Source organism: Dermacentor silvarum, chromosome 8 (assembly GCF_013339745.2).
Source record: "Dermacentor silvarum isolate Dsil-2018 chromosome 8, BIME_Dsil_1.4, whole genome shotgun sequence".
NCBI classification, from domain to species: domain Eukaryota; kingdom Metazoa; phylum Arthropoda; class Arachnida; order Ixodida; family Ixodidae; genus Dermacentor; species Dermacentor silvarum.
The window spans coordinates 49,260,066-49,278,494 of NC_051161.1; the positions used below are offsets into that span (position 1 = coordinate 49,260,066).

At 46.3% G+C, this 18,429-nt stretch overlaps 1 protein-coding gene across 1 annotated transcript in view; it reads left to right on the forward strand.

The window, feature by feature from the left end:
- The window catches only part of LOC119462116 (importin-9-like), a 35,025-nt gene that overhangs the window by 6,520 nt on the left and 10,076 nt on the right, over positions 1–18,429 (forward strand). The window contains exons 5-17 of the mRNA XM_037723461.2: positions 87–173; positions 259–378; positions 1,715–1,815; positions 1,978–2,036; positions 2,515–2,666; positions 3,227–3,325; positions 3,487–3,593; positions 7,165–7,301; positions 8,728–8,806; positions 8,953–9,033; positions 12,589–12,736; positions 14,402–14,480; positions 16,413–16,561. Of these exons, the coding sequence (XP_037579389.1) occupies positions 87–173; positions 259–378; positions 1,715–1,815; positions 1,978–2,036; positions 2,515–2,666; positions 3,227–3,325; positions 3,487–3,593; positions 7,165–7,301; positions 8,728–8,806; positions 8,953–9,033; positions 12,589–12,736; positions 14,402–14,480; positions 16,413–16,561 (1,398 nt within the window). The remainder of the gene's footprint in view (positions 1–86; positions 174–258; positions 379–1,714; positions 1,816–1,977; positions 2,037–2,514; positions 2,667–3,226; positions 3,326–3,486; positions 3,594–7,164; positions 7,302–8,727; positions 8,807–8,952; positions 9,034–12,588; positions 12,737–14,401; positions 14,481–16,412; positions 16,562–18,429) is intronic.

Below are 18,429 nucleotides of genomic sequence, written 5' to 3' on the forward strand. Positions count from 1 at the left end.
TACCGAGGAGCACACCCAAGCCTTTTTGAAAGAAGCAGTTATCACTGTTGGCATTCTTTTCTAAATAACTTGTTCCCTTTGTATAGAAATATGGCATCCGAACGCGTGGACGAGCCGTGGAAATCTTCTCCACTTGTGCCCAAATCATTGCTACCATGGGCCATATGGACAAGGTATCTGAATTGTCTTGTTCCTGTTGATAGCATTTTGTTTAGTGTGCCATTTTACTTCAGCACTTTGTTCGTTTTTTCTTATCAGAGCACGACCAAGACGCTTCTTTATCCAATTTTGCCGCGATTTACCGAGGCCCTTGTTGAAGCACTGAAAATACCCGACGGCCCCACGTCGGACTGTGGCATCAAGAAGGAGATTTTAAAGGTGAGCAAGGTTACGCTGGTTGCAACTGCCTGCAGTGTTGCAAGTGTGATTGAGAAAAGTGATCTATCATAATGTCACATGGGACAGGCCAACAAATACTCACTCATATTGTATGTTACTGCAATAGTCATTCTTTTGATGAGAAGCATTTAGGACTCCGATTGCTCTAGATGAATTCTTCGGAGTAATGCACTCTGCAGTTAAGCACTCTGTCTCGACGTTAGTGCATAAGCCGTATCAAAACTTTCTCTAAAGACTGTTTGTCATTGAGAAGGGAAGAAGCTGGTAATTTTTGGCTGGTGCCAATGCATAATCACTCAGGGTTAGCCAAATCATGTTTATGCTGGTGCCAGAAGGTAAATGTTTGATCACTTTCTGCAACAGAAAGTGACAGAAAGGTGGAGGCAATGGCAAAAGATTGTTCATGTCCAATGATGGCAAGCAACAACTTGAAAGCGCCTGTTAGGTTTGGTGGTTAGACAAACAAGGTGCATTTGTATTTCTTGCCTCATGCATCTTGCTCTTCTGTTGGGGTGTGTTCTTTGTGTGCTGATATTCTTTTTGATGTTGGCAGAGCTCTCAGCAACGCTGATTTCAGTATTTACCTATGACAGGGCGTTGACATTCACCGACGATAAGCCTCAAGGATCCAGATATTGACGACGACTGTAATGCTATGGGTGTAGATGGGCATCAGAGTTTATGATAATGTGTAGTACAGAAACATGTGGAAAGACAGAAAAAAAGTAAGAAAATAATAATTGTAAGTACTTAAAGTGAACGCAGACGGGAACGGAGGCGAGAACGAGATGGGGTACCGTACTGCATCTTACCTTGTTCTTGCTTCTGTCCTTGTCTGCTCGTGCTCTATATTAGTACTTGCAATCTTTGCTAGATAACCCAACAAAATGTGTTGACCAAGCATTATGATTGGTGATTACAGTAGCTAAAAAGTAGAGACAGCAGGAGTATACAAAGCAGCGGAGAGTTACAAAAAGTGAAAAAGGTTCTTGGCTGTTTGACCTGTGTCTTATTTTAAGGCTGGGCAAATGGTGAGAGAGGACCAAGGTGCTGGGGATTGATGTTGCAACTAAGCATTATGCTATGTCCAAAGCTGTGCTGTGTCGTAAGATGTGCCACATTTTACGGTTGTAGCAGGACATGTCAGATGCTGTAAGACATTGTTATAAGTGATGATGAAGGCCAAGGCTTTTTTGAGTGTTTACGGAGGAACGGTGTACATTAGATAAATACTGTTGCAGTTCTCGTTTGCTGCATTGTTTTGTCAAATGTTTCATGCATTTGCCTACATTGTTTTGTCTGCGCTGTCTTTCAGGCGTTGACAGTTTTAGTAAAATATGAGCCCAAGCAGATGTCGACCTGGCTTCCACACATCTTGACGCCTGTCTGGAATTCGCTGACAGAAAGCGCACATATGTATCCTTTTCATTTGTTCATGCTGAGTTATGCTGAACGCTAATGAAATGTGGTGTAGTGCTCTGAAACTTATTGCATGTTGCAAGCTGGGGGTGTCTCAGTTAGTGTAGCTGTTTGAAGGCATCTGCACTAGTAGCTGCTTCCCTTGACGATGCGCTGCAGATATGTGAGAACAGCCGTCAATGATTCTGACGAAGCCAATGATCCTGTGGACTCAGATGGTTAGTATCTTAACATCTCAATATTGGAGTCTTGTTCAGATTGTGCTACTTTAATCAATAATGATGTAGCTTTGATTGTTCATTATATACCAAGTATCTGTTCTTTGTCAAGACTAACACCAATTTGTTTGTTAAGGAATAGTAATGTGTTGTTTTTGATAATATAGCTTTATAAGGGTGGTCCCACCTGGTCGCATGGTGTTCTGTTGAATGTTGAAACTTTTACAGACGCAGAATAATTCCGTTCAGTGTATGACATTCACTGTTTCACTTGTGTGTTATTAGCTTTAATCAATTCACAGTTTTGAGCTGATGTTGACATTGTAACTCTGCATCACACTCTGCATCTCAGGGTAATGCAATATATGTGCGTTTACATTTCATTTTCTGCAATCTTGAGAGTAACAGGTGGCTTGATTCTTGTCAGAATGAATGATGCAATTCTTCATTCTACAAAGGCATCTTCATCTTTTTTCAGGTGAAATTCTTGGCTTTGAAAACGTGGTCTTCATGATATTCGATTTTGTAAATGCGCTTGTGGAAACACCAAGATTCCGTGGCCTTGTTAAGAAGGGGCTCTCTGACCTGATCTACTACATTGTATTCTACATGCAAATCACTGAAGAACAGGTGAGCAGCCAAAGCTGCATTTCTATTTCTGCACTAACTGTGCTTTGTAGAAGACAGTGAGTTGCTGTCATCTATCCATCTGATTATAGATTTTAGAATTTTACCATTTCATTGAATTTAACCATTTTAATAGCATTGTGAGCTACAAGGGGGACAAAGTAAAGTGCTGTTAGCATAGATTAGATTGGTAGATTGCACCTAAATATAAATGGGTTACTTTTACAAGCAGCAGAGGTTTGGCGAGCCAGGAAAACACTGTAAAAGTGTAAACAGGTGGTGACACCATCTTCGCATTCACCTGCGAGATCCCACTGATGTTGTAGTTGTGTTTCACTACATGTTTTTTGTGAAAGCGTTGCTGTATCTGTGCAACTGAGGAGCTTTTGTTCATTTGATGCTAGCCATGCTGCCTCTTTTCCACAAACATGCAACAAAGTTGTAGGGCACAAATACACATCAGAAATTGTTCTCTGGTCCCTTTTGCTGTAATGGAATGCCCTGCTTTCCGTTCCTAGATGTACAACTTCCTAACATGATTTTTTTTCTTCCTCTTTTTACAGGTTAGAACTTGGACTAGCAGTCCAGATCGATTTGTTGAAGACGAAGATGATGACACATTCTCATATTCTGTTCGAATATCGGCCCAAGATCTGCTTTCGGTGAGATAATAATTAATAAGCGCAGTATTATTTTGCACACTGCTCCAATATTAAGCAACTTGTGAAGGAACATTGAAGCGAAGGCTTGTGCAAAAGTGTCTGCACATATTCCTCTTGTATGGATCCACCTGCCGTTAAATCTGGCTGACACGTCTATGCAGGCATTATTTCAAGAATACGAAGAGGAGAGCGCTCGTGGTCTAAGTGAAGCAGTCGCCAAGCATCTCCAAGTGAGCAATGCTGCACGAGCCAGTGGGGATCGCAACTGGTGTGTACCCAAGCCACGTTATAGTAGAGCTTCGATAATGTGTAAATCAGCTATAACATTGCTGAATCTCAGCCCCTGTGGTGCTGACAGTAATTTCAGCATATTTGCATAATGCATTCTCCCGTCTATAGCATTGTTTCTGCATAAGGCCACTGGTTTTGTTCCTGGCAATCGCGGCTGCCTTTGCGATGGAGGTCAGAAAGAAAACGTTTGTGCTGTTCAAGTTGCATGGTAAAGAACCACCGCTACGGTGTTCTTGCAGCCCATGGCAGGCACTATAGCCCACCACTATAGTGTCTCTCATAAGCCCAGTGTTGATTTTGGATGTTAAACCCTGTGAATCAATGTTTAACACCAGTTATTTTCCTGTGATCTCTTTAAAGACACTCTGGAAGAGTTTGACTGTGTAGCATGATCTGGAGTCATAGAAAGGCCTGGGTTTCATGTACCGGAATGACTACAGTAGAACCTCATTGATATCATTCTGTTACGTACAATTTCCCGGTGCCAACATTTACGATCAAGAGCACCAAAAATTACTCAGTAAAGTTAGCTTATATTTTACCAGTTCACAAGTTCCCAGAAATAATGCTCTTTTGGCACCAACGTTCAATACATCGCCAAACTGCGATCGTATGATACGTTTTTCGGCCGCTAGATCGCGTGTAAACAAGAAAGTGCACGAGGCGCGCGATTGAGAACAGTAGTCGCGCACCGCGGCAGCTTCACCGCAATACTCACCCGCCCGTCTCACGTGAAAACACCGGCGTGCTCTCAGTTTCTTATTACAGTACCAGCATATCACCTCCCAGGCCGTCGCACGCCGCATTCCCAGGCAGAAAAAAACCCTATTGCGATAAGCATCTTCACCTATCTGTTTTCCAGCGCATGGTGCCGTTGCAAGCTTATTGCATGCTTTTAGTAGGCGATAATCCAAATGCACCGCTGTTCCGCTGCACCGCTGTATTACTTTGAAGTGTCTTCATATCAGCCAACATATTTCAGTTTATGCTTTCGTACCAGTCTATCATATGCAGTCAACGTCCAATTTTTCAGACTTTCTAGGTGCCGTGGAAACGTTAGAAAAAAGGGGCTAGTCTGAAAAAATGAAAGCATGCTTTCTAGTGCTCCCAAGGGCTCAAATTGCCATAGTCACATCCGAAACAGCTCTGAAGGCCTGCCAGTGCACCTTTTAGGCGTATTGGTGCTCATACTGTGACACGCATGTAATGCACGGTAATTATAATACTTACTTGGACTATTTTTTTTTACATGCACTGGCTACGCAAATGTAGGTAGTGTAGGAAGTCGGCCATCTTATTTAAGTAGAGAAACTGTAGCTCCGCCCACCTGCACGAAACGATTTTTCATAGCAGTAGTATAGTGTACTGGAATAGGGCAGTGTGCCGTCTGCAGCGAAAAAACAATGGGAGAAGCGGGATGCTTCTGCAATGACGCCACCAGAGGGGCGCTGCGATCGACAAGTGCACCTAACGCGCGAAATTTAAGTATGTTGTGCAAAACTTTCTGCATTTATAAACTAAAACTCTCTCAAAGCACAATTGAAATTATTATAATCTACAAAAATAATACAAATTGTTAGGATACATCAATAATGCCGTCTAAGCTGCGTGTTTCCTATCAGATCATGCAGTGTTCCTGATCGTCTGCTCGTTCCGTTCAGTAAGCACGCATATGTTTTTCTTATCGAATTATTTTGAGACACACGAGGATGAGAAGCCCGGAAGGAGCACCTGCACTGTACCTGATGGGTTGCACGGGATTCATTTCATGTTGCATCAGCCATAAAAGCGGTCGCCAGGTTTCACTGAAGAAAAAAAAAAATGCTCTGTGACGAAGGCAGCCGCCATAGTTTGCACATTTCGCTCCGCAAAAGGGTGCCGAAGGGCAAGAATACAGCCAATGTTCCCAATGTGCCCGATCTGAAGAAGCCCCTAGTTTTAATCGTTGTGCAGGAACCTCAACACACACACACACACACACACAAAAAAAAAAAACCTTTTACAAACCCAGCGCTTGCCGTGCACATAAAAAAAGTGTGCGAACGCGGCAGGAAAAATCGCAGCAAGCTATCGGCGAGCTCCGCACGGATATGCATGACCTCCGTGACTACCATAACTGCAGATCCCGGAGGCCCTGTGTTGTACCATTATGGCTGCGCTTGCCAGCAATGGCTTCAGGCTGCAGCGACAGATGACACTGCAGTAGACCGGGGTGCTCCAACACCCCAGACCGTCAACGCAAAAAGAGGCATGTTTTCGCCCCCGGATGACACACTGCCCTATTCCAGTACATCATAGCAGTAGTGTAGCATAAGAACTACATTTTCTGCACTGAAGTTTCGTTGAGTGTAGGTAGCAGACGACAAATAAACAGGCTGTCATTGCAAACGTGTGGCGCCATTTTGCTTGTGACTATCGGTGCTGATATGGTGACGACAGGGAAGGTTCGCTGCAGGGACGGGCAGCAATGTGCTGGCGTGAACACGTCTCACGAACGGTCACAGAGGTAGATGAGATAATCCTCCAAGAAGTTAAAATAATCTTACTCATCGATGGTGCAGGCTGTTTCACACGCCAAGCTCTATTATATGCATAGAGACATTGTCTTCATGGGCTGTGCATTTGTGATGTAATTAGCTGCAGTTCGTCTAGATTTGTTGCTGAAAGCAAACTCGTACATTGGCTTTTAGTTTCAGGCGAGGGGCATATATGCAGCCAGGAAGTGCAAAGTCAGGTGCTTTTCATCTGCTTAATGCAGAAGACAACATACTAGTCTGCTTTGATTGGCTATGGCCCATTCAGCCAAATGCAGCACACGATGTCATAGCCTCTGCCTGGCTCTACACCCGTCTGCACGAGCCTGCACTAAGTGCAGATAAAGAGCTCACTGTGTCCCGTGACAGTAACCCCTTTGCATTCTCAGTATGCAATATAATAGATTGCTTGACTGTGTAACACTGCTGTATTGCGGCAAAGCTGACTTTTGGGAACAGGCCTTATGCAATGGTTGACTCTTGCCATACTTTCCGCGCTTCGAAGCCGTCCACAAGGATGACAAAGGCGAAATTGGCGCCATTGCTGACAGCGGCGAATTCTTCCAATGTAAAACACGGCACCGAACAGCAGGAAGCTTAGTAGCAAACGTGAAAGCAGCTAGGCCTAGAGTTGCTGCGGTGGCTACGGTGGCCAGCGCATTGGCGTGCGAGAACGCTGGTTTGACGCTCCGAGACAATCAAAATGGCGGTGGTGGTGGCTTCGATTGATGTTGTTTCAGGCCAGCGGTTACGGCAAAAAGCCTAGAAAGTCGATGGTGAAGGGTTTCAGCGTCCGAAATTTCAGACGTCCTTATACATTGTCTCAATGGGATATGTGGCAGTGCCTCGAAGGCGTTCGAATTATCGGGCATGTCGGAAAAGTTGGTTGTTGACTCTATTTAGTGCACTTCTGCTAAGGCAAACAGATTTGCTATGTGCATACACATTCATTTAAAGAGAGTTGAGCATAGAGCTGTGTTTATAACACTGTTCTGGATTTTCCTTTGCAACCAGGTGGAAAATTCATGAGTCATGCATGTTGGCCCTTGGGAGCTGTCGTGATTCTTTTGTGCCCGGAAGCCAAGGCCAGGGACTCTTTGACGTGAGGGGCTTCCTTGAATCGGTAGTACTGGCAGACCTAAGCACAACAGGTAAGAAGTGGCTTTGTGACGCTCACTTCTGGGACTTCGTATTTGACCACCTCCCGGTGATACTTTCACCTTTGTGCGATGTGGAGCCTATACTCTGTTTCAGTAGTTCCATGCAGCAGAGCCAAGGATACGCAACTTGCGTGCGCAGATTTTTGCGCAGCGAAGATGTAGGGCCACAGTTTGGAACCCGTTGGATGACGAAATGGCCTTGGCATGTGTTTATTTGGAAGCTTCTCTGCAGGTCGCAGGGCAGTTTATTGTGCGATTTTGCTTCATTCTTTAATAAAACATTTATTGAGGCTCTATGATACTGAAAATAGAGTTCTCTACTTGTTTCAATGAAAACATGCAGAGAACAAAAAAATTAATGCAGTGCTGCTGTACAGACATTAATTTGCATTTAGAAAATACAAACTGAATTGATTTGACAGCAGTGGCTAAATTAATACGTGTAGTTCGCACAGCCACAACACTGCGGATGATTCCCTCCTGTGTAGAGCTCCATCCTTCACAAAAATGGCGTCTGCAGACATGCTTGTGTGATATTGTTCGAAGCTGCTCCTTTATGCGAAGGGAATGATTAACTTGCATTGAACATGCTTGGAACAGCGTGGAAGGTGTGCAGTAAACTAGCACAAATTCTAATTAAGAAAAATGGCTCCATTTACGAATGTCGGCGAGTGCACCGTGTACAAGTTGATGTTATGAGAGGGATCAAGAGATGGCGCCACCATGCCATGCGATACACTGGCCGAGTGTTCCATCTAAACCCTCCGTTTGCACCGTCTATGCAACCCTCCTTCTCTGGATCTTGAAATATTTTGAGGGTGCACACCTTTTTGGTGTCAGAGTGAATATGGAACGAATTTTCTACCGCTGCTATCGCAACAGCTGATCACTGCGCAGTTGCAGTCTTGGTAGATGCTGCAGCTGTCCGCGCTGCAGCGTTCGCCGCTAGCAAACAACAGGGTGTGGAAGGGCGCCTTTAACATGTGTATGCCTCCCTGATTGGTCGAAGGAGCCTGTAGCTTCCACAGTGCTGCATGGAACTACTGGAACAGAGTATAGTGGAGTGTTGTGCTGTGGTGAACACTGTCTGCTGGCATTGCAACATTTCGATTACTTGTTTCATCAGTCAGAGCAATTCGCAGTGATATAGTGTGAAAACAGTGTGGTTGTGAATATTTCTAAAACTCCTGAATTCCTCTGCCCCTTCTTTCTTACGTTCATGGTCTTGGCAAATGTGATGATTTCGCCGTAGCAAGTTATTTAAGTTTCTCATCTAAAGTACTACTGCAGACCTCTCTGATGTTTATAAATATGTGCTTTAATGCCTGCAATGCTTTCTTGTACATTCCTTCTTAATTTTTAAAATATAATTCACGTCCAGAGATGTCTTATGATGTGTATTGCATGTGTTTTGCAGATTCCCCATTTTTGATTGGTCGCTGTTTGTGGGTGGCAAGCAGATTTGTTGCCTTCTTGACACCAGAAATGACACAAAGGTTCGAGAAACTGCTTGACCTCTCAGTCTGTTTTGTACTGTGCCTTATGTTTATTGACTTTGGACTTCGTGCTTCTCTTTTTTTACTCTCTTGACATTTCAGCAGGGAGTTCCAACCTGCATTTTTTTTTTTCATCTCGTTTGCAGGTTCCTCCAAACAACAGTTGATTGCTTACAGCAGACGCAGTCGGCCACATTGCGAGTTTCTGCAGTTCGAGCGATGTGGGGGTAAGCAGTTTTCATATATCAGATGTACTTATGGCATCAATAGAACGATTGCATTTAGCAGTGAAATGTGGACTTGAGCATAATTGCTTCAGCGGAGCTGCTGATTGTGTGTTGATGACTCATCTGTGCTGTATTGTAGCTGTACTGTTGCCATGGTTGTTGCCTCCATGCTGGAGGCAGCAGATTTGGAAGCATTGTTGCTGTCTTCTGATCTGTGAAAATGGGTTCAGAGCTTGGTACTGTAATTAATGGCACGCAAGCACACGGCCTGAGAGTACCAAAAAGGCTCTGTCTCTTGAAGTGCTAGTTCATGTTACTTCTTAGTAATACAGTGGAATCTCGATGATACGAATCTCACGAGGTCAGGAAAAATATTCGTATTAGCCAAAATTCGTATCATCGAAACACAATTAAAACTAGCTAAAGTATGGGGGGATGAGAGCATCAGATCGCGAAAATCGCGAGAAAAATTTATTTTTCAAAACCATGCGTTTCGGTATCTGCAACGCCTAATCTACGCTGTATCAAAATGGTTTGGCTGAAAACACGCTAAAAGTGTCCGAAAAGATTTATTCGTCAGTGCGCAAGGCAAGAAAACAGCTTTAAATTGCGCAAAATCACCGCAATTCATGGAGACATATCTCGTATTTCCCGCCACCGAGCGCCGCCATCTTGGTATTGTTCGAAAGCTCAAAGTTTCGCCGTTCCGCTTCTCAATTCGTCCGTTGTCGCCATCTTGTAACAAACGCGCAAACTCAAACGAAGCGCGGGTCTGCGATAGGTATGACACGGACCCTCCGATGAAAGCGGCCTCCGATTGGCTGCAGTGCTGAAAGGAGTCTCTCCAGTGGTTGCTGCTGCGGCAGGGGCAAGATGGCAACCGCAGTTGTCTGCTTCGTAAACCATGCTGGCGTCTTCACTTGACACGCAGAATTCGGATTACTGAGAGCTCCCAGGTTAGTGATGGATTGTCGCTCATTGGAGAAAAAATTTTGGACGAAGCACGCCTTCGGAATACGGGAGCGCAAGCCTCCTACGGCAAGAAAAATACGGCGATTAGCGGGAGAAGCGGAGGAGCACCCGACTAAACGTGCCGCGCTACCTCGCACCGTGGATTACGTGCCGCGCTATCTTGCACCGTGTGGCTCCGGCAGCGAAGCCAACAATCGCCCTGTGCCATCGGCACCGATAACGCAGTCGACGGAAGACGCGCCAAGGGAGGCTCCCGTGCCTCGGCGTACGGCCGCACGAATCAGCCGAGATCATATCTCTGTAGACATAGCTTGCTACGACTAGGCAAAATGGCGCAAACACAAAGAACGCGGCCCGAAGCACAGCAGCCACTCCGTCCGATGGGCGGCCGCCGAAAAGGGGGAAAAGCACGAAAGCAAGAAAAGCGCCACCGCTTCAAATTCTTCGTGCCCAGTCGCGGCCTCCGCACCAAAAGAGAAAGGGAGAAAGCGCGTGACTGCGCATTCTCTTTCTCGGCCGTCGGTGGGGCGGCGTTTATTTGTATCAACTGACGCGGGTCGAAAATCGATTCGTAACAACCGTACTCTAGCACGTTGCAAAGTAATGGGGCTTGGCCGGGACCACAGGAAAATTCGTATCATCCGGAAATTCGTATTAGCCGTGATCGTATCATCGAGATTCCACTGTATAGTCAATCCTGGATATATCAAACTGGTATATATTGAATTGTCTATATCAAACAGTTGTAAAATCCCCTTGAAAGTCCACTGCAAAAGTATGGTGCTGTGCACGCATGCATCTAACTCCCATTTACAGTCAAACCCACTTATAACAATATTCAAGCGCCAGGAAAATTCTATTGTTATAACCGATAATTGTTATAACCGGGTTGCATGAAAAAAATCAAAATAGGGGGATGGCAGAGCTGTTGTGAGGAAGCTATAATGGCGGGGAGGCCAGTGGTCCCTCCCCACCACCTTCCTCCATCCAGCTCCTGATGGTGTTGACTCGTTTACTGTTTAACTCTGCTTCCTGCACGCTCTGATTGCATGCAACAAGTCGCGGCTGTCGGCGTTCAAGAATGGCACTGCTATAGTGCCATATTTCACGGGACCGAAAAAATGCCCAAATTAACCGTATGTCGAATTACCAAGGGTATCAAGAAAACAATAAACAAATGCTTTCTACGTCAACACGCTTTTGTTTACTGAATGAAATGGCAGATTCTTGTTTATTTTGCAGAAAAGCAGTGCGGAAGCTGCAGTTCTCGTCATTGCGTGACTGATTAGCGCTCGCAGCGGCGGAGGCCTTGCGACTTCACAGCGCGGCTGCACCGCGCGTCTTCATCCGAGACGCGCTTTTCGCTACCGCGTGCACATCCCGAATATTTTTTCGCCAGGTCGCCGCCCATCGCGACGTAGACGGTGCTCTTCATCCTCGACAGCTTTGCACTACTGTTTGCCGCGGCCGCTGTCGACGTGATCATGGACGGCAACCTTGCGGTTCTGAAGGTGCGCGGCCGGCCGATGCGCGCACCGAGTCAAAACGAAACTACCGTTTTCTACAACTGCGGACGAAACCGCGGCCGCTATCGACGCCATCACGGGTGGCGACTACTCAGTTATGAAGGCATGCGGCCGATGTGCGTACCGAGTGAAAACGAAATTACTGTATGCTGCAACCGCTGCGGACGAAATTGAGGCCGCTATCGACGCGACCATAGATGGCGACTACGCAGTCATGAAGGCACGCGGCCAACGTGATGCTATGCGCGGCGGTAAACGCAAGAATAATTAAAAGCATGAAGCGTTCCGGCGTTGCTCTCATTCCCAGTGCGATTTTCACTGATAACTATGGCGACGCGAACTCCGTCGCTTTGTTTCTGTTAACACCGTTTTCGCTCTATTGCGGCGCACATTTGCGGCGCTTCGCCAGCCCTGCACTAACAGAGCAGTGGGCGCGGTCTGTTCTTGTTTCGGAGGGTGGCACGTCGTAGAGCGATGGCCGCAGCCCATTCGTGTTCGGAGGGGTGGAAGGGCGACGGGTACGTGAGGCGCGTGACGCTGGCAATGCGGAGAAGAATGGAAAACAAAGTGTGGCGGCGTGCAATGGCTCGAATTTTTTTCTCTCTCTCTTTTTTTTCTTTTCAAGGAGTTTGCATTCCATTCCCTTTCGGCACGGACACCTAGGAGCCAGACTTCATCGTTATAACCGATAATGCGGCATGGGGGCATTGTAGTAAGCGGGTTATTTCACTATAGAAAACATACAAAAATTGACGGTGCAGCAGCTTCTAATTGTTATAACCGATATATTGTTAAAACCGGTATCGTTATAAGTGGGTTCAACTGTACTGCTACATTTGATATATACTATCGAACATTGTGCGGCACTGTGCTGTGTCGCGCTTCTGCAAGTGCACTAGTATCAATCTCTAAAGCATGCTGGAAATGTCTGAGACAAAAATTTAAAGCATTTCATGCAATCCTCAACCACTCTTTTTTGCCTTTCTTAAATGAAAAAGATGAAAGAAAATCTTCAGGAGGCTGACGTCAAGGCCTTGGTTCTGTTTCCTTTGTCCAGTTTCTGTCAGCACCTCAACAACCACAATCAGTCGAGCCAGCTTGCGCCGTTTCTGGCTCCCTTCACGGAGGGACTCATATCCCTGTCGACGCAGTTCTCTTCTGACGTTCTGGCCTTAGCCATCGAGGCTCTGTCCATCGTCATTACAGTGAGTATTCCCTTTTTCTTTCTGTTTTGAGCTACATCAACCTGACATATAAAGCGACTCGAAAATATCCTGTGCTGGTGATGAGACAGGTGAACAAAGAATGCATAACCAAACTCAAACTGTCATAGCCATATATCCCGGCCAACACCCATACAGCAATGTGTTTGAACATTTTCTGCCTTTTCTTTTAATTGAGCGCTCTGAATAAGAGATGACTTTCGATGACTGATACTGTGGCACCAAGGGCGTTATGGGAACTTTGACAGTCAGTTTCGGTTTTGGAGGCCATGCTATAGCTATGTGCTGTGTAGTTAGATATCGTGGTCGCCGCGAGGTGCCGTGACGAAGCCGCTCGCCAAGCTCGCCATCAAACCGCTTGGAAAGCTATGTGTTCTGTGGGTGGGCATGGCGAAGCGAGCCAGCCTGTGCTCACGCTTCGACGAACGCTAAATGTCTCGCTCTGTCTGCGTACCCTGACCCTATGCATGGTAATGTGAGGAGTAAGCGGCTGATGCTTTTTTTTTTGCCGGATTTTCGGCTACACTTGCTGACGTAACCTCTGTTCTGTGACATACGTCTGAGAAGTTATTTGCCCATGAAACGTGTGAAAGGCATTTAAGCATTGTCATGCGGCTGCAGCATTGTGTTCTCTCACGTGCTCTTAAATTGGAGGAAAAAAAAAAAACACTTGCGCAAACCTCTTAGCTGTTGCAAGTATACACCAAGGTGTATTTTTCAGCACACGGCTTGGAAGTAAGCACCAGCGGCACGTAATGTTTACGCGCAATCCGTTGGTGGTCCCTGGCAACTTGTCAAAACGCATTGAAAGACACATCCACAAAGATTCACTCAAAATAACATTTTTGGTATCCTAACCGGCGTGAGGCATATTTTAGTACATAACATGGCCAAGGTCTCCATGCATATGGATAGCTGAAATGCAACAAAGTAACAGTGTACGTAAAACTTCATGTTCTGATGGTGTGCCACTGTCTTATCAGCAGTGTGTCGTGGCAGTGAATTTCATTTGTTTAGCAAAGGCAGGTCAGAACTTATGAGCTTCGCTGCATATACCTGGCAGGCAAAAAGCGGGTGTCAGAGCGTAGTACTGGCACGTCATTTTGTGGCCACTTGTGTTGCACTTTGTTGTGCTGTGTAACCTGTTGTGTTATGGTTAGTTAAGATGGTAGAGGAAAGGGTTGACTCCTACGAGGCACATCCTACGTGGGTGGCTGCAAGTGAGGCAGATTACGGTGCACCTTCTCTCAAATTCCCATAATGCCTTACCAGTGGCCGCCTGAGGGTGCGCGCTAAGTCATTCATTCGATCATTTCTATTGGCCATGTTGAGGTCGAGTTAACAAAAGTCGACTGTACATGTGAAAATACTTTGAGATTTATGAGGTCGCACTGGCATACCAATGCTCCAGCTTCGACATGAAATGCAAGAAAGGAAACAATGGCATTTATGTTATACAGTAATATAGTCAACATTTTCTTACCAAAATAATGAGAATAGAGACTTTGCTGTTCTAAACTGATTTAGGTTGCTCTTTAGTGTTCCTTTAGAGCTGGCCAAATATAGTACGGCATGAACATTTGTTTGTGTGTGTCTTGTTTTGCAAGCATGGATGTTCTGATGACTACAGCAAACTTTTTCTTACAGGTTGACCCACAGTTCACACAAACTATCGAGAACAGGGTGTCCCCTCTCGCCATTGCTGTGTTCTTGAAGTACAACAGTGGTAAGTCCATAATACTTTTCCACGCATTTAGATGATGTCTCGAAGTACCTGATTTTGTGTGTATGAAGGAGGTACTGTTAAATGTTGTGAATGGTCACTGTGAGGAGTAGCCAGTGAAATTGCAGATAATGTTGTTTCAGGAAGAGGCTGTCTCTTTGAATGTGATTAGCACGGCAGAGTCTTTGTTCAGCCATACTATATATCATGGATGTCTAAGCCATGTGTAGCGCATGCTGCAGAAAGCATTCTGTTTTGTGAAAATGTGTACTTGCATTTTTTTTTTCAGCTGCTGTTGGAAATAACGATCGAAAAATAATTTTTGTCTTTCTGGCGACATGTTGACACATATTTCAATGAAGAATTTGCCAGCTTCTGGCAAGCACCGCAAACAACCACTACTGGCTCATAAATAGCAGGGCCCGCAGCTGGCAAAGTGACGGAGGTGCTGTGTGAGACCACCTGCTGTGCTAATACCAGTGGTTATGACATTCTGCTGCTGAACATGAGGTTGGGGGTTCAATTTCTGGCCACAACAGTTACATTTTGATAGAGGCAGGTTCAGGTGAACACTTAAACCCAAATGGTCATTCCTCAGCCATCCTCTGCAGTGGCTCAGTGGCTATGGCATTCTGCTGCTTGAGCAAAGGTCGCGGGTTTGGTTCCCAGCCATGGCGCCTGCATTCCAATGGGGGTGGAATGCAAAAACTTCAGTTTACTAAGCGCAGTTAGCTTTAGGTGCACATTAAAGAAACCCAGGTGGTTCAAATACATCCAGAACCCGCCACTAAGGTGCCTCTCATGGCCTGAGTGATGTTTTGGAACAATAAACCCAATCAATCAATCAACTGTCGTTCATGGCCTGCTCTGCAGCCTTGAATTAATTGGTTATCTCTGAGTGAACACACTAAGTTCCATGGTGCACGTGATATGAAAAAAAGCTTAGACATTGTGTCACTGGTGAAACATCACCGATGACAGTGGAGTGTTGCAGCTTCCAGCAGTCCAGAAATGAAAAAAAAAGGAAGGGGAAAAGCCTTGATGGTATTCAAGAGCCTCTTTTTAGTTTTCATAACTTCTGGTGCAAAGTGCTGTGGAAAATTTGGATTTCTGCATGTGTTAATGCATATGGAATTGTGTAGAGGCAGAATTGGAGGCTTTTTCACCTCCAATTCTGCTCGCTGCTATGCAAAGCTACCCTCTCCTGCACTGTCATGCGTGGGGAAATATAGCTGCAGTGCTTCAGCATGCTATACAGTCAGACCTCATTTCAACGAGGTTGCATCCGGTGTGAAAACATTTTTGTTATATTCGTTATTTGCTATAAGCATACGGGAAAAAAAATCTCAATTGTAGGTCTCTGTGAACAAAACGCAAGCGTGATGCCTCTGTTGGGGCTAGGAAAGGGTCTCCTGCAGTTTTTGATGGCCAACCGGTGGCTTGCAGTATTGTTACATGACATAAAAACAATAAACTGCATACATGCGCTTGGCACCGTTTGCGAATATGCAAACATGTGATCAGTTCGATTACACCAGCTTGATACGTTGGCTTACTGGCTGCGGTCTAACTGAGCCAAGCCGCTGGCCAAAAGTGCACGCACATACAGAATCTGCAGTTTCATGTTGCTCCTGCTGAGTAGAATCACTGACTGATTCTTCAGACATGTAGGAAGATGCCCACTTGCCTCTAGCTGCACTTCGTCGGCATCCATTGTCGAATCTCTGAGAAAGAAGCCAAGTTGGCCTTAAAATGCTGGATTTATTAAGCCCCACTTTTTTGGTGGAGACATTGTTGGAGACTTTTTGTTGGAGCATTTGCACCAGGCATATGGGCATCTTATCAGCATCATTATGACACTGCTGTAATGTATGTGTCTGGATAGAATGAAAGCATTGATTTCATGAACTCTTGTTATCGTGCTTCTCTTCGCAGACCCCATCCTGGTGTCGATATGCCAGGACATCTTCAAGGAGCTCTGCCACAACCCTCTCTGCTGTGGAGCGTTGCAGCAGCGGTTGCTCCCCACGATAATCTCGATTCTCCAAGCGCCCCTGGACAAGATACCATCTGGTCTGCAGGCTGTGAGTCACTGGGTGGGCAGAGGGAGGCTTAGGTCAGCAGAATATTTAGGTGATGACTCGTACTCGCTTACCAATATTTTCGCAACTTGTGTACTCACTCACCCTTACGTGCACTCACACGTGTTGGCACTCGCTCACGTTCTTACCCACTCATACCCAATGACAGTCACTCGCATTCATAGGCGCTTCCATTCAGTCGAGAAGCGAGGACAACTGATTCTAACAGCAAGTTGGTTCCGAAACTTGGCACAACAGTCCACCTGGCTCGTTGCCCATGTATACCGGTTGGCCGTTTAAACGGCATATTGTTGGTATTGTAACGAACACGTGGCCATGTACAGTGGTTAGCACTGTTAGGGTAAACACCTCATTAGTATTCAAGTTGGGATAACTTCAATATACTTTCTACTTCAGGGGGGAAATGTGCCGAATACGACGCCTATTGATGCCAATAAAAGAATAGTTTTCTTTATTTTGTGCTAAACATCAACTGCTATAGGCTCATGAATACTAATGAGGTGTTCACCCTAATACAGTGTAGACCGCTTATGACGCAAGTCGCCGGAGTCGCGAATATCCGCACTATAAGCGGTACCGCACTATAACCAAAGCAACAATTTTCAAGGCCCGCACATATGCAAAACATGTGCACCGAGCCGCTACGCGTATGCGACAGTCGAGGAATGCTGCTAGAACGTTTGCATTCAATTTACAGTCGAATCTCGTTAATTCGAACCAAATCACGCGGCGGCGCCTCCGACCGGCATTGCTCCGGCACCGCAATAGAGTAAAAGCTTAGAGAAGACCCCTCAATGTCGCGCGCGAACAACCCCCCCCCCCCCCCCCCAAAAAAAAACGCGGCGGACATTTCACCCTCTCTGAAATGGCAAGGTCGCCGATTCTGCGTTGCGCCGGAACATGCGTGTACGTGCCGACGTCTCAGTCACGCTATCGTAGCCACGTGTAGAAAACGGCAGTGAACCCTTCTTTCTCCTTTATGCTTCCTCTACTTTCTAGTCACGTGTTGACCTTGCACGCTGCGGCTACGGCGCAGAGGGAAGCAGCGGCGCTGTCCCAGGCCGGCCAACGAAACTGCACACGCCGGCAAACGCCCGCTTCCCGATAACGGCAGAAAACGAAACTTCGGGGAGCTGGCGCCGGGCCGGCTGTAGCGGCAGCACCTGCACGGTGACAGTTGAAAGAGAGGGAGCTACGAGGGAGGGCGAGGGGAGCCACCGAAGCGGCGGAGTTGCCGAGGCGAAATCCGCTTCCCTGCCGCCCTCCTCCCTCACATTCCACGGTCTCCGCATGCGCCCTTCGCCGTGCCGTGCCGGTGAAGGGCGCACTTCGCTCGCTCGCTGAAGTTGCGTTTACTGCCGTTATCGTGAAGCGAGGGTTGGCCGTTTCGTGGCCCTCGCTCGCTATGCGCGCCGTGATATTTCACGACTCGCACTCAAGATTCTGGTTTCAGCCTGACTGGCTGTTCATTCGCACCACGTGCCCTTCTTCTCCACTTCGTCTCTCTTTCTTCCTCGAGCACTCCTTGGGGCGCCCGTTTGAGGGTAGCGTTCGCTGTCTCCGCTGACTTCCGTACTCCCAGGCAGCGGCACTATAACCGGCATTTCGTTTCCCGCAACTGCACTATAAGCGATACGTGTATACATGGAGTGCTATGGGAAAATTAACGGGAGTCTGAAAAGACCCCACTATATCTGGTCCTGCACTATAAGCGGTTACGTTATAAGTGGTCTATACTGTAGTGTTCACCACTGTACATTCTTGCGTGATTTGTGATCCAAGTGCGCTGATGGCGGCGTGGTGCATATTCATACAGGCTATTCTGCTTCCGCGGTGCGTCTATTTCTACC